The 24,574-nt window shown below is 43.2% G+C and overlaps 1 protein-coding gene across 7 annotated transcripts in view; it reads left to right on the forward strand.

Moving 5' to 3' along the window:
• Positions 1 to 24,574, forward strand: part of APP (amyloid beta precursor protein) — a 275,601-nt gene that overhangs the window by 150,605 nt on the left and 100,422 nt on the right. For 2 of the 7 annotated variants that reach the window (XM_040484121.1, XM_040484122.1), the window contains exons 6-8: positions 3,584 to 3,786; positions 19,928 to 20,095; positions 22,372 to 22,428. In XM_040484121.1, the coding sequence (XP_040340055.1) occupies positions 3,584 to 3,786; positions 19,928 to 20,095; positions 22,372 to 22,428 (428 nt within the window). The remainder of the gene's footprint in view (positions 1 to 3,583; positions 3,787 to 19,927; positions 20,096 to 22,371; positions 22,429 to 24,574) is intronic. The other 5 variants (XM_040484123.1, XM_040484124.1, XM_040484128.1 and 2 more) reach the window with 3 other exon arrangements.

The following is a 24,574-nucleotide window of genomic DNA, read 5'->3' on the forward strand; positions in this document are numbered from 1 at the left end:
GAGCCTGGAGCCTGTTTCCGATTCTGTGTCTCCCTCTCTCTCTGCCCCTCCCCCGTTCATGCTCTGTCTCTCTCTGTCCCAAAAATAAATTTAAAAAAAAATGTTGAAAAAAAAATTAAAAAAAAAAATAGTGTCCAAATAGATCATTGAATTTATGGACATCTAAATTTAATTCCAGAAATCAAAGCTATGGTAATAAGAGCTGGACCTGCGTTCTCTTAGGCCAAGTAATTTAATTCCTCAGCGAGTTGAACTATTATGTATTTCTGTTCCTTATTATGCCAGTAAATTGCTCAGGCAGATGCAGTGATGGATGATGGGCATGTATTTCACTCCTTTTTTTTATGGCTAGACACATTCTAGAATGCAGATCACTTTAAACGCAGCTGTTTTCATAACCGTGTTTTCTGTTTGGAGCCCAAGTCAAGTCCTAACAGGGGAGGTTGGGGGAGGTTCTTGGGGGTACCCGTAGTCATACTTTTATTGTCCCGCCTAGAAGCACAACGCTGTCTTAACCCTGGGTCACATCCTTGGACGCTGTCATTCCATTCGTGCCTCAACACAGCATTTATACTTCGTGCTTTAAGGAGAATATTGGCTTGGTCTGGTTTCTCTCCTGGGTTCTACCTCACTTTTCTACTTAATTTGGAGACTTAATTTGACTGGACACAGAAGGGAATAAATCAGCTGGGGGCACACGTCGGATCATTCTTCTGTGCACACGACTACAACAGTGAGATCCTATAGAAAAGTGAGGAAGCAGGATACTGTGTAAAATTCAGGGCATCTGAGCACCTGTTAAGAATTCTTGGGGGGTGCCTGGGTGGCGCAGTCGGTTAAGCGTCCGACTTCAGCCAGGTCACGATCTTGCGGTCCGTGAGTTCGAGCCCCGCGTCAGGCTCTGGGCTGATGGCTCAGAGCCTGGAGCCTGTTTCCGATTCTGTGTCTCCCTCTCTCTCTGCCCCTCCCCCCTTCATGCTCTGTCTCTCTCTGTCCCAAAAATAAATAAAAAACGTTGAAAAAAAAATTAAAAAAAAAAGAATCCTTGGGAACTGTTGCCTCAACTAGACTTTTGTGCGGGAATGCAGGCAATTGAGAAACAATGATTGCACCGTGTTTATCTTTAAGTGGACGAAGGCTCCTATCACCTGATTATCAATGCCAACATTTTCCCCTCTTACTTTTTCTTCGTGGCCTCATGGAAGTGTTAAAATTCCTGGTCAGGGTCTTCTCTGTTCCATTTGTTTTATTACCACACCAATAAGTTACCATCGATCCTATTCTGCTTAGTAAGTTTCTCCTTTTTCTCTAGGCACATGCTTCAGTTTCTTTGGATGTGTTCATTCATGATCCTTGCATCATTGATCAGCATCAGAAAGGTGGTCCACTTGGCAGGCCATACACATTTTTATAGAACTTCCATAAAAGTTCCTTACGTTATGAGTTAATTGATAAAAGGAATTCCTTCTAGTGCTATATCCATCTCTTTACATACCTTTTTTTTGTTGTTGTTTATTTTTGGGAGAGAGAGACAGTGCAAGTGGGGGAGGGGCAGAGAGAAAGGGAGAGGAGGACACAGGATCTGAAGCACAGACCCGTCAGCACAGAGCCTGACACGGGGCTCGAACCCACGAACCAGGAGACCATGACCCGAGCTGAAGTCGGATGCTCAACCAGCTGAGCTACCCAGGCGCCCCTAGCTTTTTCTTTTTCGTTCTCGGCGAAATGACTTGGAGCTGTCTTTCAGACTTCATTTGCAGGCGCCTTTTGCCATCTCCCTTCCTGTCCCCCCACACCACAGAATCCTACTGTTCTAGTTCCGTAACATGTTCGAAATCTGATTCCCTATGCAATGCCCAGCTCACTTGGAGCGTTCCCAGGCTCCAGGTGTGGCTCACACAGAGTCTTTAGGTTCCTGTCACTTCTCCCAACCACAAACTTCTTATAGGCAAAAATCAGCTGTAGGGTCACAATACCCCAGTCTCTTTTTTTTCTGTGGACAGAAATTGTCAGCATGGCAACCCTCAATCCTATTCTTGTGGTCTTGTCACATAAGACCTGTGGCAGTTGCTCTGGTAGCTTGAAACGCCCAGCACATGTAGATCTTCCTCCTGTACTGTTTTTGTGATCTGAGCTAGGATGAAATGTGTGTTTCTGCTATCTAGCCAGATGGTATGTGATATATACTTTTACTTGTTTAACGCTTAGGTTCCTGTCTTCGTTTATCACCTTTCAAATGCTCTTGACCATGCCTGCACTGCAGGTACTTGATTTCTACAAGGATGTCTCGCTCGGGCTTTCTGATTTTGTTCGAGACTACCCTTCTGCCCTCCAAATGTGCTGATTTATTATTCAACACTGTGCATCAGGATATGCATACTTAATGCCTTATGTATTATTTCTGCTCCCCTTCCCAATTATACTGTGATTTACTGGCTATCTGTTAACCATTATTCTCAGCATTGCATATTTCAGTGGTTCTCAGAATATCGTACCCTGAATATACCAGCATCAGTATCGCCCAGGAAGTTGTTAGAAATACAGATTCTCAGGCCCCGTCCTAAACCCACTGATTCAGAAACCTTGGTGGGTGGTGCCTGGTGGTCTGTGTTTCAAGAAGCCTTCCAAGTAATTCTGATAGTCGCTGACATTTGACAACCCCTGAAATACTTGATATTCTACAGCATGCCACAGGGAGCAAGAGTAGGGAAGACAACTGTATAGTTTCAGTAGGTCTCGCTGACCGCTGGATATCACAGATTTATTTACACCGGTTTCTTCTTCCTCATCTATATCCAGTTGAATAGCAGTATTTCAACTGATTTCCGCCTTTACTGAGTGTCTGCCATGCAGATGCTGTGTGGTATTTTCGCATACATTATGAGAAATCATCCTACACAGCAGATTCAGCTTGGATATTCCCCTTCCTCTCTCCTGTTTAAACACGCTTTGTTTTTTTTTTTTTTTTTTTAGAGCACTTTTAGGTTTACAGAAAATTTGAGCAGCGAGTAGAAAGACCGCCCCCCTCCCCTCTCTCCCCCTACCCCCACACTTCCTCTGTTGTTAATGTCTTTATTAGTATACTACCTCTGACCCAATATTGATACATTAGTGATAAAGTACACAGTTTATGTTAGAGTTCACTTCTTGTGTCGTACAGTTGTGTTGGTTTTGACAAATGCATGTGTCCTGTGTTCACTGCGACAGTGTCTTACAGAGCCTGCTCTAAAAAATCCCCTATGCTCTGCCTACTCATCCCTCCCTTCTTCACCCCGACCGCCACCCCCACCAGGAACCACTCTGTAATTTTGGCTTTTCCAGAAAAGCATTTAGTCCAACTCATGGTATACCATTCTTGCAACCGTGTAAACTAAGAAGAGCTGTGCCCAAGGGGCAGAACGCTGTGGACCTAGTGAGCTAGGATTCCCGCATACACCTGCTGCCTTCCAGCCTTGTGTGTGTTGTTTGCCTCAAGGGCCACATTCCCTCCAAAATCACTGCCGTCCTTTGTTGTCGCTTCCCCCCTCCCCTTTCTGAAATTTGTTTAAATGACTGTCACCATTGTTTCCATTTCCTGCTGCAGTGAGGACAAAGTAGTAGAAGTAGCAGAGGAAGAAGAGGGGGCTGACGTCGAGGACGAAGAGGCCGAGGATGACGAGGATGACGAAGATGGTGATGAGGTGGAGGAAGAGGCGGAAGAACCCTATGAAGAGGCCACCGAGCGAACCACCAGCATCGCCACGACCACCACCACCACCACGGAGTCTGTGGAAGAGGTGGTGCGAGGTAATGCGCTGTTGGTTGGGATTTCCTCCGTCAGGGAAAAGGAAAGCCTCGTGCCCGCTACCCAGCCTAGCACCACCGCCGTCCCCAACCAAAAATAAGATGCACGATAACGGGTCTTAACACTTGTGAAGCTCTCTTTGGCTTAACCAGCAGTCCAACAATTCATTTCAAATGATGTGAAGTCCCGATGGTACGCACTGTTCCGCTTGGCACGTGCCAGCTTGTTCTGCAAAACTCCAGCCGACCGGGTGCGATCTCACTCGGCTGAGGCTGAGTTAGGTGACCTGCTTGGTACGTCCCTGGCACTGGGTATTTAGTACAGTCTTATTACCTGTTGTCTCTTTCACCACTTGAACTATGAGCATCTCCAGGGCAAGGACTGGCTTTTACTTATCATGCAGAGTGCCTGCTTTGTAGAAACTTCTAGATAAATCTTAGGCGAGTGAGTAGTTGGAAGTAAATGCCATTGAACGACAACATTTGGTGGGTTATCACATTACTTGTGACTGTGAGATGTAACGGGGATGATTCTTGTGTTGTCTTTACACTGTTTTACTGGGGGAGGTGACACAGGGCCTTCTTTGAGAGATAGATGTTGTGTTAATATCTCAAGACTTTCTTTTTTGGTACTTAATTAATGCGCCTATTAAGAATGTTGGGACGCGAATGAACTAACAGACTTCCTTTTTTGTCTCCCTGAAAGGAAAGCAAGGGTTGAGTTTACGCTGAACAACCAAATGTCATGATAGCAACTAGTGAATTGTAGGGTTGTGTTTCTTAAAGGGGATGCCTTTGTTTTGCAAATAGTGAAAGATGGTCCTAGAATGAGATCCAGTGACTATGGATGGATGGAGTTTTAATGTATTCAAATACTTTTAAAGTCCGCCACAAATGCTACAATATTGTAAGTTTTCCTCTCACTTTTTATTAAGGTAAAATGAGTTCAGCGCCGTTGTTAAATTGGAGCTTAAAATGGGTTAGTTTCTCTGCCTTAAGTAGATTCCTAATGACCACTGTATTATCTTCTTTCCTTCACTGCAAATTATCTTTAATTTACATATAATTTACATATAAAATTCACTCATTTTAAGTATAGAAGTATATAAGTCAGTGGCTTTAATAAATTTACCAAATTAAGCAACCACCTTCATAATCCAGTCTTAGAACATTGTCATCATCCCGATGAGATCCCTCACACCCATTCAGTTCATCCTTGCTGTCACCGCCAGCCTCCAGCAACAACCAATGTACTTTACGTCTCTACAGATTTGCTTTTTCTAGACATTTAATGTAAGTGGGATCATACATGCTCTTTTGTGTCTGGCCTCTTTCACTTAAAATAGTGTTTTTGAAGCTCTGGGTTTCTTTACCTTGTAGCTTTTAAGAAAGACCAACATTACTCTGGGGCGCCTGGGCGGCTTAGTCAGTTAAGCGCCGACTTCGGCTCAGGTCATGATCTCAGGGTTCACAAGTTCAAGCCCCGCGTCGGGCTCTGTTCTGACAGCTCAGAGCCTGGAGCCTGCTTCGGGATTCTGTGTCTCCCTCTCTGTCTGCCTCTTGCCTCACACTCTGTCTCTCTCAAAAATAAGTAAACATTAAAAAAAAATTTCTTTAAATAAAACACTCAGACTTCACTGAAAATTCATTGAAAGAGTCACATATTCTTTAAAAAATGTAGCAGAAAATACATTGCTTAACTTTATCATTCTCTGCTTAATGATAACTTCTTATTGCATTTAGCACATAAGGGCTTCTGTGAGTAGATCTATATGTAAGTAAATGCAGGTTTTATTTGAGCCACTGCTTTCTCAAAACTCCAGACATCCTTTCCTGGAATGTTCGTCGTGTACCTCTTAGGTTCACCTGTGGCAGATCTGACTAAATGAACTTGTTAGCTTCTCTTTTCCTAGAAAGGAAAAGAGGGATTTTTTTCAGAGCTTCTCTTCTTGAAACCTAAGAAGACTACAAATTACTGCAGTTAGTATTCTGCAGTGACTCTGACTTTTTCGGGGTCTCCACCAGGGTAGCTATTTACATAATAATGTCCGTCTACTCAACATTGGTTTTTGGGGGGGTGCCTTTTGGGTACAAGCCATTTTGCTGGGCTTGGTGAATCATAGGATGAGAACACACGGGATAGCCAGCCGTCATGGATGTTAAAATCTTGCAGGAAATTTACATCAAAGAAACACAGAGAGTCATCTGCGTTAAAAAGCAGGAGCCCAGAACCCACTTCTGGGTAAGAGATTGATCAGAGAAGGATCTATGGAAGGAGATGGAAGTGGAAAGGCTCATGGCAGCGCTACCAACGGATTTTATTTTAGCGTACCTTAGAGTCCGTGGGGATAGCAAAACAGATTTGCCCCGGGAGGGTACATGGCAAGTCTGGGAGACAAGACAATCTGATTTAAACTAGAGCAGGTGTCTTAGATAAGAGAGTTACAGGGAATTCGGTTGGGGCCAAAATGTGGAGACCTTCAGTGCCAGGCCGACAAGCATGAGCATGAGCTGACGGGGATCACTTCTGCCACGTGCGGAGAAATTTTCTGGTAGAAACAGTGAAGGGATTTTGTTGTGATGTTGCTGCCATGAGGAGATGGGGAACAGGGAGTAACAATGAATGCAGTGTAATGAGAAAATACCACGTAAACTTTTGCCGGTATTCCAAACCAACAGAATCCCCTTGAGATAATACGGTCTTCTTATGTTCTGAATAAGAGAGAGAAGTCTCTTGAGATAATGGGGTCTTGTTATGTTCTGAACAAGTCCAGATCTTTTGCCTGAGTTTTTCTCTCGATGTAGCATTCTTAGCTAAGATCAAACCAGAGGGGGACGTATGTTGCAATATTTTCTGTAGGAAGACAAAGGCGATTAAATGATTGGTTTTAAATCTCCAAGCAAGAGACTTTTTTTTGGTGTATTGGGTCCATGTCAGAGAGTTTGCTGAATTCCCAGCTAACTCCAACAAAGAAGTAGAAGTTTAAACGGTTAATGTTAAAGGGGCCAGCTGCAGAGAGCTCATTCCCTCCTGGTCACTGGTGTAGGTGAGTTACGGTTCGTCCCTGAGGAACAACAACGGTAATGCCATATGTGATGGCTGACTTTGTACAACTCTGCTTAAAAGTAGCCCAGCTCCTGTGCTGAAAACAAAAACCACAAGTGACTTGCAAGGAAGAGATATTGAAAAGAGGCTCCCAATATAGTTGTCACTGGTAATGTTTCAGTGCCTGAGAGAAAATGTGATTCACACCTATACTTAATAAGAAAACTGTTTCTCCATTACCAACATACTGCTACTAATACGATTCCTTAACGTGCTTCGTAACAAAAACTCAGTCCCTCTGTAACCTGTTTAAATTTGAAAGAAATAAGTAGGGGGAAGGAAAGTCTAAGACGCTTCGACATGGTCATCAAATTTTCAGCTATTTTGTATTAGAATCAATGATGCTGAAGTGGAAGATGTCAGTTCTAACTCTGTTAGCAATTCCAGAGGAAAAAGTGAACACACCACCATATCCATCCTGGCTTTAGGATTTATTGTTTTAAGTACCTAAGGAAAACTTGGATATTGATCCAGTGGAATAAGCCAATACCAATTTGAGTGAAACCACAGTATATTTAGACTCTTGCTCCTAATTCTCTTTGATTTGAGAAGGAATAACACTTCATGAACCCAAGACGTCAGGGCGATTTCTGACTCACTCATGGATTCTAAACTGGTTGGACATTGGTATTATAGGGGCACCTGCGTGGCTTAGTTGGTTAAGTGTCTGACTGTAGATTTCAGCTCAGGTCATGATCCCACGAGCCCCACGTCAGGCTCTGCCCTGACAGGGCGTGGAGCCTGCTTGGGATTCATTCTCTCTCTCTCTCTCTCTCTCTCTCTCTCTCAAAATAAATAAATAAACTTTAAAAAAGCAATTGTTTCGGGGCACCTGGGTGGCTCAGTCAGTTAAGCGTCCGACTTCGGCTCAGGTCATGATCTCACAGTTCGTGAGTTCAAGCCCCGCATCGGGCTCTGTGCTGACAGCTCGGAGCCTGGAACCTGCTTCAGATTCTGTGTCTCCCTCTCTCTCTGGCCCTTCCCCTCTCTCTCTCTGTCTCTCTCAAAAATAAATAAACATTAAAAAAATTTTTTTTTAAAAGCAATTGTTTCTATCTTTTAATCCTTGTGACAGTGCTGTGTGGTAGAAATCTCATTTCTCCATTTACAACTAAGACAACTAAGGCCTAGAAAAAAAATTTTTTTTAATTGCCCATGGTCACAAAGGTGAGAGGCATGAAGGCAACACTTAGATCCAAGTGGACCAGGGTATTTCTACTACATTAATGTCAAATTTTTCTTTTTTCCTTTTCCTCTTGTTTACATATACTATTTCAGTTTAACCTGTACTCCCTGGTAGATGTGGATCCCTTTTCTGTAGTCCTATATTCATCCTATAATATTTCACATGGAATGCTTCCTAAATTTTAGAATTATTATTTAAATACTAATAATAATAATCGGGGCACCCCGGTGGCTCAGTTGGTTAGGCATTGAACTCCTGATCTGGGCTCAGGTCGTGAGCTCGGTGAGATCAGGTCCCGTGTCAGGTTCTGTGCTGACAGTTCCCAGCCTGCTTGTGATTCTCTGTCTCTCTCTGCCCCTCCCCCACTTGTTCTCTCTTTCTCTCTCTAAATAAATAAACATAAAAATATTTTAAAAATAACAAAAAACACTGTGATGAGTAATAATAATAATAATAATAATAATCAGGGGTCAGCAAACTATGACCATGGGGCCATATGGCCAGTTACCTATTTCCTAATACAAAGGTTTTCTTAGGGCACAGCAAATCCCCTTTGTTTATATACTGTCTGTAGCTGCTTTCATGCTATGGAGGCAGAAGTGAGTATTTGCAAGAAAACGCCATATGGCCTTCTAAACTGGAAGTGTTTACTATCTGGGTCCTTACAGAAAACCGAAGAAACTGGTCATTAGAAAAGTATGAGGGAGTTTTTTTTATTTCAAATACTACTTTCATTAAGGTAGTTTTATTAAGTTTAGTGGCAGACTGCTATGGTGTTTAATAGAGAATTTTTAATGATTTCATGGCCTTGGGCTGGTTGAGTAACATGTGAGTCTATTTCCATGGGTGCGGTATAGACACTGATAGGACGTTCCGTGTGTGTTGAACAAATTACTTTGGACAATCCATGTTGAGCATTTACTATAATGCCTGGCACATTGTAAGTATTCGGTTTCTTTTAGAAACACAGGCTGCCTTCGGGCACCCGGGGGGGGGGCGGCGCTCAGTTGGTTATGCATCTCTTGGTTTCAGCTCAGGTCACGATCTCATGGTTCATGAGTTCGAGCCCTGTGTCGGGCTCCACGCTGACAGTGGGGAACCTGTTTGGGATTCTCTGTCTCTCCCTCTTTCTCTGCCCCTCACCTGTTCATGCTTGCGTGCACGCACTCTCTCTGTCTCTGTCTCTCTCTCTCAAAATAAATAAAACTTATTTTAAAAAATTAAAACAGCACAGGCTGCCCAGAATCAAATCCCAGTTCTGCCACCTAACCATGTAGATTTGTATCAGTCAGGGAATCTGTAAGTCACGCTGCTTCTGTATGTCATTTTAATTGTTTTGGGAAGATTCAATGAAATACAATCTATGAGCAACATTTAGCACAGTTCTGGTAGACAGTAAGGGTTCAATTAACCCAATGTGCTATAGCTGTCTTGATTATAAGCATTACTCTGATTTTTCAGAGAACTAATGTTTACTACTAATTAGGAATGACCAAGGTAAACCAACAGACTGGTTTTTTAATAATAAAAAACATAAATGTGATATATCCACATCTATCGGTATAATGGAGGTAGTATTCATAGACATATGTTAAGAATAACGAGCAACTTAAACTCAGTTTCTTGGTTAAAATTTTAAGATTTTTTTTGTTTTGTTTATTTCGAGAGAGTGAGAGAGAGAGAGCAAGCGTGGAGGAGGGGCAAAGAGAGAGAGAGGGAGAGAGAGGGAAGAGGATCCCAAGCAGCCTCCATGCTGTCAGCACCGAGCCTAATGCGGGGCTTGAACCCACAAACCGTGAGATCATGACCTGAGCCGAGATCGAGTGTTGGCCGCTTAACTGACTGAGCCACCCAGGTGCCCTTGTTTAAAATAGTTTTTAGGAATATACATTGTATATTAAAATACCTGCAGTTAAAGTTTATGTCTAGGTGACGATTAAACCCAGATACTATTAAATGCTACTGCATTTCAAGATAGTGTTTCGCTTCTTGTGGGCATTTTGAACTTCTTGGAAGTTGATCTATTAAATGGACCGAGACACAGATACAGGTAGCTCTTTAAGCATCGTAGACTGATGAGGTTAAAAAGTTTGATCTCATGTTGCTTGCCTTGGGCTAGGTGACCGAACGCCACAGAATTATACAATTTTTCTTCTCCCTCTCGTAGCCATTAACCTGGGAGTAGCGCGATGTGATTTACTGCTGTATGTTGTACCAGCATCAACCCCTCGTAGGTACGGGGCATTGCGCTGGTTCCTGAGGGCACGGGGACATGAATATGATAGCTCGATCAGGTTGCTTTCCAGCCACGCCTGCTCACGCCCTCCTGGGGAGGGACACGAGTGCGTCCCACCTGGCTGGTTAGGGAACTTCGGCAGCACAGGGGAAGGGAAGTGCTCAGCGCGGACAGCAGTTATGGCCAAGGTGTTGATGAGAAGTTGGCATTGGAGTGACTTTGAAAGAAGAATAGAGATTTGCCAGCTTGTGGAGCACCAAGTAGAAGGAATTCAAGAACTATCATAAATCAGAGTGGCTTGCACTCATCTCATGGAGAGAGGAAACAAGCCTCAGCCTAATTCTCACATCTCCATCGTTACCTGCCCGTAATGGGTGTCACAGTCCTGTAGTTCACGAATAGGATTCCTGCTTATCACTCACATTTAACTTTTCACAGAATTTGGGGGAAAACTGAACCGAACTGGCACACATGAAAATGTGCTCACATACTCTTGTCGGAAGCCTCGTGGCAGCGTGCTGCCCAAAACTGAAAATAAAGCTCCAATTTGTATTTGGGAACAAGGCAAAGGGATAACGGCTCCTCCCTTTCCTGGAAGCCTTTACCTCAGTATTAATGACTAAGGGCAAGCAAGACCCACCCCTGTTCCCGAACCAGAACGTAGCATCCTTCCTAACGATGTCAAGAGAACCCGTGTTGGCCCTGGGCCATAGATGTGACAGGTGGCAGCCTGTTATTTTGTGCCCATGGCATGGCAGCCATTGATTTTGAGGTATTTGATATATCCTTTGATAGAGGCAGAGGGAAGCATGGCTTTGACACCTTCTTTCCATATTGCTTGATAGTTCTGATTCAGAGAGCCCAGTCAGGTAGTTTGGTTAAAATGTGACAGTGAGGAACACAGTCATATAAAAAATTGTGTGTGTGTACAGATATAACTTTCTATTTTTTAATAACAAATTTATTGAGATATGATTTGCATAATCGTAAAGTACAGAATTCAGTGGTCTTAGTATATTCACATAGGAAATGTTTTTGAACTTCATTTTGCTTGGTATTTCACATGACTAGTAATGCTCATGGCCAGTACTTTCCATCTCCCATTTCTACCCTGTGTGTATAAAGACGCCATGTCAGAGGGGCGCCTGGGCGGCTCGGTCAGTTAAGCATCTGACTCTTGATTTCAGCTCAGGTCATAATCTCACGATTTGTGAGTTCAAGCCCTGCATCAGACTCTGTACTTATCAGCATGGAGTCTGCCTGAGATTCTGTCTCTACCTCTCCCCCGCTCATGCGTGCCCTCCCTCCCTCCATCTCTTTCTCTCTCTCTCCCTCTCTCTCTCTCTCTCTCAAAAGTAAACAAATGAACTTAAAAAAAAAAAAAGATTCAATGTTAGAATAATGGACATAATAAGCCAAAGGTATTTTAATGCAATTGTGTTTAACTCTATTAAAAATAAATATTTTCATTCTAGTTCAGTTAAAGTCCAGAAACCTGATCTTTCTCATGTTTTTCCCCAAATCAGTTGCTGTTCAAAAAATACACAAATGCCTCAGATACAACAATTGCATATATCTCCACAACGTGAAGTTTGCAATTAAAAAAATCAAGGGGAGGGGCGCCTGGGTGGCGCAGTCGGTTAAGCGTCCGACTTCAGCCAGGTCACGATCTCGCGGTCCGTGAGTTCGAGCCCCGCATCGGGCTCTGGGCTGACGGCTCAGAGCCTGGAGCCTGTTTCCGATTCTGTGTCTCCCTCTCTCTCTGCCCCTCCCCTGTTCATGCTCTGTCTCTCTCTGTCCCAAAAATAAATAAACGTTGAATTAAAAAAAAATTAAAAAAATAAAAAATCAAGGGGCACCTGGGTGGCTCAGTCGGTTAAGCGTCCGATTCTTTGGCTCAGGTCATGATCCTCAGGTCATGTCAGCCTCCACACTGAGCATGAGAGCCTGCTTGGGATTCATTCTGTCCCTCTCCTTCAGTCCCTGCTCGCTCGCTCGCTCTCAAAATAAACACTTTTTAAAAAATCAACCCTAATAAAAGAAATCCAGCAAATGAGAGGAAACTTCATTTAAACACCATGTCGTTTCCAGGGACACTGCCTTTTAGCGGTCCATACACCTCCCTGAGGAGGGTCTCAGATTCCACCGGCAGATCCCAGTATTGGGGGTTTTCATGGAAATCTGTAGTTCCCTTGTAGACAGATGCTTTCTGGACTTTGTAAGCAGGGTGGGTTACACCTCTTTCTCTCAACCATGAACCATTTTGCCCTTCTGACACTTCATTGCTGGTTTCCAGCCACCCTTCCAACGTCTGACCTGTTAGGATTTTGTTAAAAGTGTGAGAAATCAAGGTGAGGCGAGGCTGATATTCAGGAAAACCCTTCAGCCTTCCAGACAGCAAAAAAAAAAAAAAAAAAGCCCAAATTTTAGAAAGTAAGCACTCCCAGGGCACCTGGCTGGCTTGCTCTGAAAAGCATGTGATTCTTGATCTCGGGTGGTGATTTCGAGCCCCACATTGGTTGTAAAGATGACTAAAAAAAATAAGTCAGTAAATGTTAAAAAAAAAATAAGTAAAAATATGAAAATTAAGAGACTCTTGAAATGGAAAAAGGAGTTTTGAACAGAAGACTGGCAAAGCTGCACTGTGTTTAGTTTATAATGGTAAGACCGTTCAGGTATTTAACTGTGAGGGCAGGTTTATCTCTCTTTTTCTTGAATTTATTTATGTTCTTGAAACATATGAAAGTATCACAGACTAGGGACAGAAATTTTGTGTTCTTGCATGCAAGCTCGAATTCCTAATGTTTCATGCTAGAAGCATAGAAAGCCCTTGCTGGGCAGTCTCATGACTAAATCCGTTCTGGAATTTTTTTTTTTTTAAGTTTTTGGGGTTTTTTAAAATATTTATTTGTTTTTGAGAGAGACACAGAGCGTGAACAGGGAAGGGGCAGAGAGAGAGGGAGACACAGACCCGAAGCAGGCTCCAGGCTCCGAGCTGTCAGCACAGGGACCAATGCGGGGCCCGAACCCACAAACCGCAAGATCATGACCTGAGCCGAAGTCTGATGCTTAACCAACCGAGCTACCCAGGTGCCCCTGGAATTGTTTTTTAAATTTATTTATTTATTTATTTATTTATTTTGAGAGAGAGCACGCGCACAAGCAGGGAAGGGGCAGAGAGAGAGGGAGAGACGGAATCCCAAGCAGGTTCCACACTGTCAGTGCAGAGCCCCACATGGGGCTTGAACTCATGAACCGCGAGATCATGACCTGAGCCGATGTCAAGAGTCAGATGCTTACCCGACTGAGCCACCCAGGTGCCCCTGTCCTGAAATTCAATGCCAGTTGTTAGGCCAGATTTGTGAGGTGTCAGTGACTGTTGCTTATTATCCCCCCCAGTCTCAGGATTGGGCACAATTACTAACATGCCACGTGAAATCTTCTGGTAGTTGGTTGGACTGACGCAGGGCTTCTCAGCTGCAGCATTAACAGTGTTTGGGGCCCAATGGTTCTTTGTTGGTACTCTTCTGCTCATTTTAGGATGTTCAGTAGCACCATCCCTCCCACCTGGTACCAGTAACACGCCCCAGCTGTGACAGCTCCAACTGTCTCTAGGCATTGCTGGATGTGTCGTGGGAGGGGATGGTTGGGGACAGATCCTCTCTGGTTGCAGACCACTGGGCTGTGCTACTGAGATCTACAGTGATGCCCAGCATTAAATCTATCTGAGCAGAGAAACTCCCCTGCAGTGTCATGTCTCATCTTAATGCCAGCCGTAACCCTTCGCTCGGCACTTTGCACATCCATAGGTAGCCGGTGAAGAATAAGCAAACAAAACCTATGCTAAAACAAAGAGGGTAAATATTCATTTATAAGGTGAAAAACAGATATTTGAGATGTAGTGTAGTTCCATAGCTTAGAGACAAGTCACAAAATATTTTTTAAATACTACGTATGCACATTTGCCATATAGGCAGTGAGAGATGGAGAAAAACTGCCTTCCTCACTTTGTTTTATATTCTTCCAAAAGCAGTTTGCTCTCCCCTGGTGCACGGTTTTAAAATCGCAAATGGGTGGGTAGCAATCAGAGACACGTGTTCGCAGCTGGAGGCTGCCCAGCCTTCCTGCTGGGCTCTGTGACAAGAGACCAGCTAAAATGGCAAGGTGGACACGTTCAGTCTCCTCCGGAAAAGAGCCTGAAACAGCAGGACCATCCTCCAACTTCTGCCTCGCTTTTCCTGGAGCATCCTTCTTGTAGGAAGAACAACCCCTGCATAATAACCCTTTCTTTAAGGAGAGGTGCTACAAAGAAAGTAAATTTCAAGTCTCCTTCATTGTGTCTTTATTTGTCTAAATAAAAATAATAGCTGTGATATTTCTGGTGTTCTGGCATGTTCCAAGAACATCACTTGAATTCAGATTTCGGGGAAGTGTAAGTTCTCATAGACTTAAATGTAAGTATAGTAGTTATTATCTCAGTATTGGATTTAAGGCACACGTATTGAAACTCTGTCAAAGAAATATGTATCTCTAACATGTTTAAGTTTTTGAGATACAGCATATTTGAGTTTTACAGCTCTACTAAAATATATCCTATCCCTTTTCTCCCAAATGTATGTGGACTTCTTTTTGTAAGCCAAAACCTACGCTGCCTTTTACTGATCCTTCCCCTCTTGGTCATTTTGGAAAGTGATTGGGTCTTACATATCTGGCTTTGACATTTTTTTTTTTTAATATATGAAATTTATTGTCAAATTGGTTTCCATACAACACCCAGTGCTCATCCCAAAAGGTGCCCTCCTCAATACCCATCACCCACCCTCCCCTCCCTCCCACCCCCATCAACCCTCAGTTTGTTCTCAGTTTTTAAGAGTCTCTTATGCTTTGGCTCTCTCCCACTCTAACCTCTTTTTTTTTTTTCCTTCCCCTCCCCCATGGGTTTCTGTTAAGTTTCTCAGGATCCACATAAGAGTGAAACCATATGGTATCTGTCTTTCTCTGTATGGCTTATTTCACTTAGCATCACACTGTCCAGTTCCATCCACGTTGCTACAAAAGGCCATATTTCATTTTTTCTCATTGCCACGTAGTATTCCATTGTGTATATAAACCACAATTTCTTTATCCATTCATCAGTTGATGGACATTTAGGCTCTTTCCATAATTTGGCTATTGTTGAGAGTGCTGCTATAAACATTAGGGTACAAGTGCCCCTATGCATCAGTACTCCTGTATCCCCTGGATAAATTCCTAGCAGTGCTATTGCTGGGTCATAGGGTAGGTCTATTTTTAATTTTCTGAGGAACCTCCATACTGCTTTCCAGAGCGGCTGCACCAGTTTGCATTCCCACCAACAGTGCAAGAGGGTTCCCGTTTCTCCTGGCTTTGACATTTCAACGGCTCATAAGAGGTGTACGGTTGATCACGCTGCTTTCTCAAACATTAACGTCCATTTGGGTCACTGAGGCATTTGCTACACGTGGATTCGGAGACAGGGTTCTGGAGTGGATCCCGAGTCCCAGGTATGCTGGCCCGCGGATCATGGACGGCACTTCGAGGGATAGTTTCTAGTAGCAATTCATGCCCCCCATCCTTTGCAGTTGTAGGAGATTGAGACAGGGAATAAGAAACGGAAAGGGAAAACCATCCTTACCTTTCTCTTTCATACAAAGTGTGAAAGAACCCTGATGTGTCTTCCCGCTGGGCAGCTTTGTAAAAATTCAGCTTTCAAAGACCAAGCAAATTAGAAGAGTCTTACTATCTTCCTACATGTACCTGTGACTAGTATCACTTGTGCCCTTCTTTCCTCTCATTGGTGTGGTGTGGACAACTGCTAGCCTGTAAAAGATAATTCAAGGGTACAGGAATCTGGTGAGCCACAGCCACTGGTAGCTTGAAATACCCATGGCGGGACCGTTTACACCGTGGACATCATTGAACATTATAAATCACACTCCCCCACCCCGCACTGGAGATAACCAGTTTCCCAGCATACCCTGCCATTCCTGCCAGTGAGAATAATCGCTGTGCCTTGTTTCCAGCAGAGGACACGGCATCTTATCTTATTCAGAGTTTGGAGCTTCTTGTAATACTGTGTTGCACTTCTACACAGCTTAGTGAAAAACAGGTTTATTCCCATAACAAAGTGGAAACAAAGGACTCAGGAAAAGTCCCAGTGGTGCCCTCTTGTGAATGCTTGCCAGCACGTCACCATGAGAAGACTGATGGGTCTAAATACTTACAAATGGATCGCCTTGAGGTGGCATTTTATAAAAATACTCTCTCCTCATGGAGAGATGTGAGAACTGGGTCAGGTGTAAATGGAGTGACAGGTGTATTGGGTAGCCTCAGAGAATCAACACAATTTGGTAAAGGGCCAGTCAACCACAGATACCTTGTAGAGACTTCCATGACACCTGTCATTTCATACTGAGTCCGTGAGTTCATTACCGCACACAGCTGTTCCCATCATTTGCTTATATGGTCCAACCCGTATTTGGGGCTTAAGTGAGATTTCTAATAAGACGTTCGTTCAGCCTTGCTTACCTGTATCTATATGTCTCTATTTAATAAAATATGATTACTATATAATAAATACTCGGTCATTTATTGCCCTGATCAGAATTATTTTCTGTTGGGCAGGTTTTCTGATAACTACTTGCTAATTGCAGGCACATTATAAAATCTCCTTTTAATTAAAAGTACATATACCGGGGCGCCTGGGTGGCCTAGTCAGTTAAGCATCCTACTTTAGCTCAAGTCATGATCTCACAGTTTGTGAATTTGAGCCCCATGATGGGCTCTATGCTAACAGCTCAGAACCTGGAGCCTGCTTTGGATTGTGTGTTTCCCTCTCCCTCTGCCCCTCCCCTGCTTGCACTCTGTCTCTGTCTCTCAAAAATAAACATTAAAAACAACAAAAAAAAGAAGGTACCTGTATCTATTGTTGCAAAAAACACACTCTTAAAAAATAATTGTTTTTCTAGTACGTTGACTTTCTAAAATTTTTCTTAGGAGAGTTCAACACAGATGTGGCCACTTTATTCTTCAACAGAATATGAGATGTGTTGTAATAACTTAGGCTCACAAAGTTGCACCCTAGAGCGATGTTTAGAATTGCAACGACAGGGGCGCCTGGGTGGCTCAGTCGGTTAAGCGTCCGACTTCAGCTCAGGTCATGATCTCATGGTCTGTGAGTTCGAGCCCCGAGTCGGGCTCTGGGATGATGGCTCAGCGCCTGGAGCCTGCTTCCGATTCTGTGTCTCCCTCTCTCTCTGCCCCTCCCCCGTTCATGCTCTGTCTCTCTCTGTCTCAAAAATAAATAAACGTTAAAAAAAATAAAAAAAAAATTGCAACGACAAATGAAGCTGAAGAGTAGCTATTATAAACTTATCATTTGCATTTAGAACATAGGAGATTCCGTAAAAACAGGTCTCCTGCCCCTGCATAGCTGTGATGTTGGGGGGGTGGGGGTCTGTGGCAGACAAGTACAAGAAGACACATTTTGGTACTCTTAAGAGGTCTAAAATGGGAGGATTGCTATGAGTTACAGAGCCGTGATGAGTTTTGTTGCCTATGCTCCTGGGGTCATGCCATGGGGGAGAGGCATTCGAGTGCCAGCTTCAACCACAGCGGAGGCTCAGAAGACACCGTTGTCTGGGAGTCTTGTTGGAATTAGTACAGCCTGAGGAAGAGGTTAATGATGAATACTGTCATGTCTTAGAAACAAGAAAGAAAGAGCATGTCACATGAACATGTACAGATTGGTGAGAGGAATACAGAAAAGAGAGCCTGTAGGTATTTCTTACAACTGACAGGGAGAGAAACTAAGGTCCGTGAGTGGAGACAGCTTAATGGCTGTGGTTTGCCAGGGACCCCACTTCTGGGGCATGTGGCTTTTAGCTCTGTAGCCCAGAAGCTGCTTTGTCAGTAGCTCAGAGGTGATCAGACTGTCCCCTCCCAAAACTGTTTGACCCTTTAGAAGTATGAATACCAGTTCTTTAATTTGTGGGGGATAAATCAGACTGCCAAGGGGGTGGGAAACTTGTGTGAATGGATTGGCAGATTTTCATCAGACAGGAGAGCTCTGTGCAGAAATCAAACTGAAAACACATCATGGCTTGACAAAGGATGGACTTTTAAAGCAGCAGTTGAATGGGAAGACCTTAGTGACGGTGCCATGGAGCTTGATGCTCCCAGAGCCAGATATTTCCATCCGAAAACCACCTAAAGAGAGCCAGAAGCACCTTAGATATCTGTTACACTGGCGTTTCTCCTGCACAGTGTTTTCCCCCCACCTTCTGAGCTCAGTGCTGACCGTCGTTCCCTACTCTGTTGACGTCATCATGATGGTGGTCACTTCTGGTTTCGCTCTCACCTCTTTGTCTCAATAGGAAAGAGCTTTAAGTGGTGTGTATAAGCAAGTTAAATAGTAGTTCTCTTTTACATAGACGTTGTCGATCTTTATCTTTGAGTGAATGATTAGTCAGTCTGTTAAATATTCCTACTTTGGAAGCTCTGAACTCCGCATGACTTTTATCTTTTAGAAGGATGCTTTTCCTTGGTATGACAGTAAAATTAATAAGCAAGACATCTGTGTGTGCTAAGGCATCAGCAGGTTCTCTAGAAGCCTAGCTAGGGCAAGACATAAACTCAGAGGGAGAACTGTTTTCCCTTTAAAAAAAATGGAATCTACGTGGGAGGTAAGGTTCCTATTCTACTCACGATAACTTTACAAATGGAATCAGATAAGTTATTGCGCTTGGATCAATCAAGGATCATGAAATTGATCTTGGGGAGGGTGGCCAAGCATGCTGACAGGTAAGATATATTTTCATGTAAGAGCATACGTGGTGTGTGTTAACAAATCAGAATTGATTGACTTTGTTTTGTTGTTTGGGGCATTATTGTCCAAGGGACGGATTAATGAAAAATCAAAAATTATATTTCACTAGAGTTAATATAACTGGCTGTCAGTCCCATTTACAGATGTTGACATATGTTTTCAAATATGGTCAGTGGACAGGCTGGTTCTCTGAAAACTGGATCACATTCGAAGTATATTTATTTTATACTTTATAATTTTTTAATGAAATTTAATATTTATTTTATACTTTATAATTATTTTACACTTTGAGTCAAGGCTGTTCTTCGTGAAGGAAAACAGTCAGATGTTCGTGAGAAGATAACGTTCTTTGCATCGTAAACAGACACAACCCTTTTACCTTTAAAGCTGACTGGAGGTTCCTTGAGAAATTTGTTTCTTACCGGGAAGAAATGCTTCCGCGTGCAGACCCTTTGGGGCATTTGCTATCAATCTAAAAGCAGCTACAAGATGTGCTCACGTTCTAGCAGGAATCCTTTCATTCCTACTGAGCCACTCATTAAACCAGATGAGAATGCACTGCTTTGTTTCAGAGGGAATTCTAACCTCTGGCTGGCGATTGAAGTCCTCGGTAAATGTTTGGCAGAGTCCACCCAATAATCCCAGCCCCGGTGACCCCCCCCTGGGGGGTGGGGGGGGAGGAGTAAGGTGTAAGAAAAGTAAACATGTACGCGAACAGCGAGCAGGTGCCTTTTCATGCTAAATGTGGTTCCCCACGTCTCCTCTGATTAGAGGTGTGCTCTGAACAAGCCGAGACGGGGCCATGCCGCGCAATGATCTCCCGCTGGTACTTTGATGTGACCGAAGGCAAGTGCGCCCCGTTCTTTTACGGCGGATGTGGCGGGAACCGAAACAACTTTGACACAGAGGAGTACTGCATGGCCGTGTGCGGCAGCGTCAGTAAGTGGACCTTCCCCGAGCCTGGCCACCTCTCGTCTTTTCTCGCCACTGACTCTGCTCTTCGTAACAGATTGGTTTTCCTGGTTCTTGGGAGTGGGTCTGTCGCTGCCACTAACCACGTTTCTGTCCACTTCTCTAATTGCCCGGCGTCTCCTCCCGTATGTTCGATCCCGAGCACCCATCTCCGTCTTTCTCTAATAAAGCATGGCCGCGGGTGTGTTCCCTTCCCAGCTGTGGTGCATCCGTCTTGCGGTCTCTAGGGACTTCTCTCGAGTGCCCCTCTTGAAGCCACGCCGGAGTCGCTGTGTTGTCTTCTCGACTGTCTGTGCAAACGGATACTTGTGTGTTTGTCTGTGCACATGCGTGTTCAGGTCTATGCATGTGCAGTACATGTGCAAGTAAGGTTTCCCGCCGGAAGCCTGGGGGGTGCAGCTTCGTTTGCACTGGCAAAAGGCGCACTGCTGTGATGAGCACCTTTAAGCTGTTTTGTAACGTGTGACTTTTATTGCGGCCGCAGAGAATGTGCTTGAATGGAGCATACGCACGTCGAATGCCAGAAGACAGAAAGAGCCCCAGGGGCCTCTGAGCTCACACACGGACGCTTGCAGTATCAATGTTTCATGCCTTCTCTTGGAAATAGAAGAAAACTCTTCACTTAACATTAGAAACCTGGAAGGACAAAAGACTCAGGGAATATAATTTTCAAAGCCTTTTCTCTTGAACTTTCAGTTTTTCATAACGCTGGGGGAGAGAGACGCGGAGTGATAATGACTTAACTACGAGATGAAACTCTGTCCACAGAGGTGATACTCAGGAGGGAGTGAGCCAGACATACGGGACTTCTGTTCCTGTGAACAGCCTCCCAAGTTAAAGTCCCCATTTTATTTATTTACTATTGTTCGTGAGTAGGACATTTGAAGTACTCAAGGGATATTGGCTCAACTTGATAAATTAAAGATTAAATTCATTAATTGTGCATTTCTTTAAGAGACTCCTGCCTTTTCTCCCTTGTGCTTAGGCAGGTGACAGCTCCCACTTCCTGCCTGGGATTCCTAGGGATAGTATACATTGGTCTCCACTGCGATCCTAGGCTTAAGCTAAACAACAAAAGGACCTGCGCCATTACGACCTTCTATTGTGAAGCCGAGCATCTAAGTGGAATCTAATGGAAAAGTTCCCACTGGTCTCCTGTATGAGGGATGACTCCATTTCTGTCATGTGTGAGAACAGGTGTAGGAATTGGTAACCCCAAGGGCCTCTTTCCTGGCCGCCATTGGATGATTGTGGCTTCTTGCCGCAAGGACTCCCTTCTTCAGTTTCAAACAAAGAAGTTAATTAGGTCAGGTAACCGGGAACACAATGGGGGATTCTGTTGCCTGCAGCCTCTTGAACAAAGAACTTTTGTTACAGAGATTCTAACTGGCTTAGCTGCTGAGGGAGATTTCTTGGCACATTTCCAAACTGTTTTCCTCTATTTCCCTGAGGTGGATTTATTTTTTGGAATATAAATTGTGTGTGTGTGCGCGCATGTAATAAGGGTTTTTGAAAATTATTGGCAGTGAGGAATTTGCCTCGAGTTGGAAATGATTCCCCCACCAAAACACGACAGCGGCCTATACGCTCGCAGTCTCCATTTGATCAGTCTGATTTGACTCAGGCTGGGAGCGAACAGTGGGCAACACAGGTCATTTGGAGCCTCTGGAGGTGCCCTGGATGGTACACCATCTTTTGCGGAAAGATTTGCAAAAGGCAGAGATTCCCAACGCAGGTGTAATGGATAAGCCAAGCCGTCCGTATTTAGTTCCAGGGTAAGGAGGCTATAGAATAGTTTATCAAGAAAACAAATGTGAGAGGCTTAAGATCAGTCAGAAGGGTGGACAGATCTAAGGGGACAGTGAAGCCTCAACACATGGCCCGAGATGAGAGCTGGAGGCTGCCCTACGAATGGGTGAAAGGCGTGGATCCTTGGGACCTTGGTGATGGTTGACGCTAAGAAGGGACAATGGGAGCAGGAAATCCTCAGGATGTTACTTACAAGTGGTATTGGAGACAAAATACCCAGCACGCTGAGATATTATTGGGCAAATATATTTATGTTTACTTTGGTCCTGAGCTGGGGCCAAGCCTGAAGGTGTTTGTGCAGTTTTGTTTTAGTTTTTAATCCAATGTTTGTGTTTTTGTTTTTCCCTTTGGTCAGTGGAATCATGTAAGTTTCAGCCACCATTCCCATGTTTCTATTTTTTGTTTTTAGTTATGTTCTCTTATTTTCTCCATAGTGTCCCAAAGCTTACTCAAGACTACCCAGGAACCTCTTCCCCAAGATGCTGTTAAACGTATGTTGTTGTTCACTGGAAGGGGTTGGGGGGAAGGAGGAGATATAGTACAGTGCATGGCTGTATAACTCCAGCATCATCACTTTCTTTGCATGGTTCTGTTTCTTGAACACCTGTCTTTCCATAAAATGTGTATTTCCATTGCTTTGCTTGTAACTGTGTCCAGTTTTGCCAGGCTACGAGGATTGACTCAACTTCTATTTCTGATGAAAAATTTTTTTTCAGCTTCATGTCATTCTGCTACATACCGTACGTATAACATTACTGTGTTTTATTTGGCATCACTATTCTATTTCCTAAAGCTGTCAAGATGCCATAGCTTTACAAGAGGCCATGAATATAAGTGACTCGTTTCCCAGAAAAATACATCATATACATGCGTGGTGCTGACTCCACGGCCCAGTGCGTATGCACGGGCTTCACTTATGTGTTGTAAGGCAGATGTTAAGCCTTAGGAAGTGAAAGACTACCTTTAGATTCCCTAACCACCTCTTCTTTCTCTCCCTGAATGCACCTTGCTAGGGCAAAAGTGCCCGACCTCAGGTTTTATCATTAGGTTGTGGAAAGATTTTTCCAAAGAAATCATCATCCAACCTTAGAATGTCTGTGTTTTATGATTGATTTCACTTGGTGTATCTGACTGCCTTGGTTTTAAAATGTTAACACACAGGTATTTATTATTATTTTTTTAATGTTAGTTTTGAGAGAGAGAGACAGAGCGTGAGGAGGGGAGGGACAGTGAGAGGGAGACACAGAATCTGAAGCAGGCTCCAGGTTCAGAGCTGTCAGCACAGAGCCCAACATGGGGCTCGAACTCATGAGCCGTGAGATCATGACCTAAACTGAAGTCAGACGCTAAACTGACTGAGCCACCCAGGAGCCCCCACAAGTACTTATATTAAAATGTGGATTATATCCATAAATAAATTTATCCTTCTTTAGGTTAAGGATGATACATGTGCACACACACACACATTATTGATGCTTATAGTTGCTAGAAAAAGAGACACAATTTCAGCTCGCATTCATATATAATGAAAATGAGCATATATTTATATTATCCTTAAAAAACCTGGTCTCCAAATTGATGAAACCAATTACCTTTAAAAAAAGGGATAGATAACAGTTGGAGAATTATGTAACTTACAATTTCATCATAGACCATTAAGGTTTTTTAATGGCCACCATGAGATTCACATTCATTCACTTTATATATAACTTTTGAAAGATGTGGGAGTTTCACTAGTATAGTCCACATATTTTTGTGATTGTGACAAAGCATTTTTTCTAACAACATTGAAAGTATTACAAGTGAGTAGACACACAGGACTGGAGAAAACTGGATATTACACTGTAGGATTGATAATATATTGATCTTTGTGGCAGGTTGCAATTTACCCGGTGTTTTCATGGATCATTTATTTTTCTCAGGAACACTTTGTGGGCATTTTCCTCATTTCCTTTATACATACGAGAAAATGAAGCTGTGAGAGCCATCAAACGTGGCAGGACCAGCTTTGAAACCTAAATGATATTGTGGCTCTGCACTTATACTCCATACGGTCAAGTATTGGGCTCTGTTTTTTACGTTAGAAAAATTAGTATTTGGAGTTCAAAATGCATTTTAAGAATACAGAAAATAACAGAAAGAGGAAGAATGTTAAAAAACATTTTTTCTAAATGCAGTAAATAAAGCATGCATCAACAAATGAAATATCTTCCCCCCTTTTATAAAAAATATTTCATTTCATAGCATGTTAGCATACAATTGTATTTTTCCATTTTTAGTAATTAACAGAAATGAACATGACTTGATAAATTTATTTTCATGAAGTACCTGCGTCCTCAGATTTTCCAAACAGACGTTGAAGATCTCTCGCAATTTTCTCTTTCCCAGTAATTTTCTCCGACTACTTGCAGTGTATTTGGGATCACGACACCTTTCCTTTCTAGGAGGGGAAGTGATTTTGGCGGCTATATTTTCTCGTCTACCTGCAGAGACTATTCATCACAGCGAGTGAAGTGATCTGCAGTGCTGGTACAAACAGACTAGAGAAAGCATATAATTTCCAGTTATTCATAGCCTGCGCAGCTATGCTTCCTTATTTATAGCAAAGTTACACATCTGATTTAAAGGATTCACGGT

Source organism: Herpailurus yagouaroundi, unplaced genomic scaffold, assembly GCF_014898765.1.
Source record: "Herpailurus yagouaroundi ecotype Mexico unplaced genomic scaffold, PumYag 162, whole genome shotgun sequence".
Classification (NCBI taxonomy): Eukaryota; Metazoa; Chordata; class Mammalia; order Carnivora; family Felidae; genus Herpailurus; species Herpailurus yagouaroundi.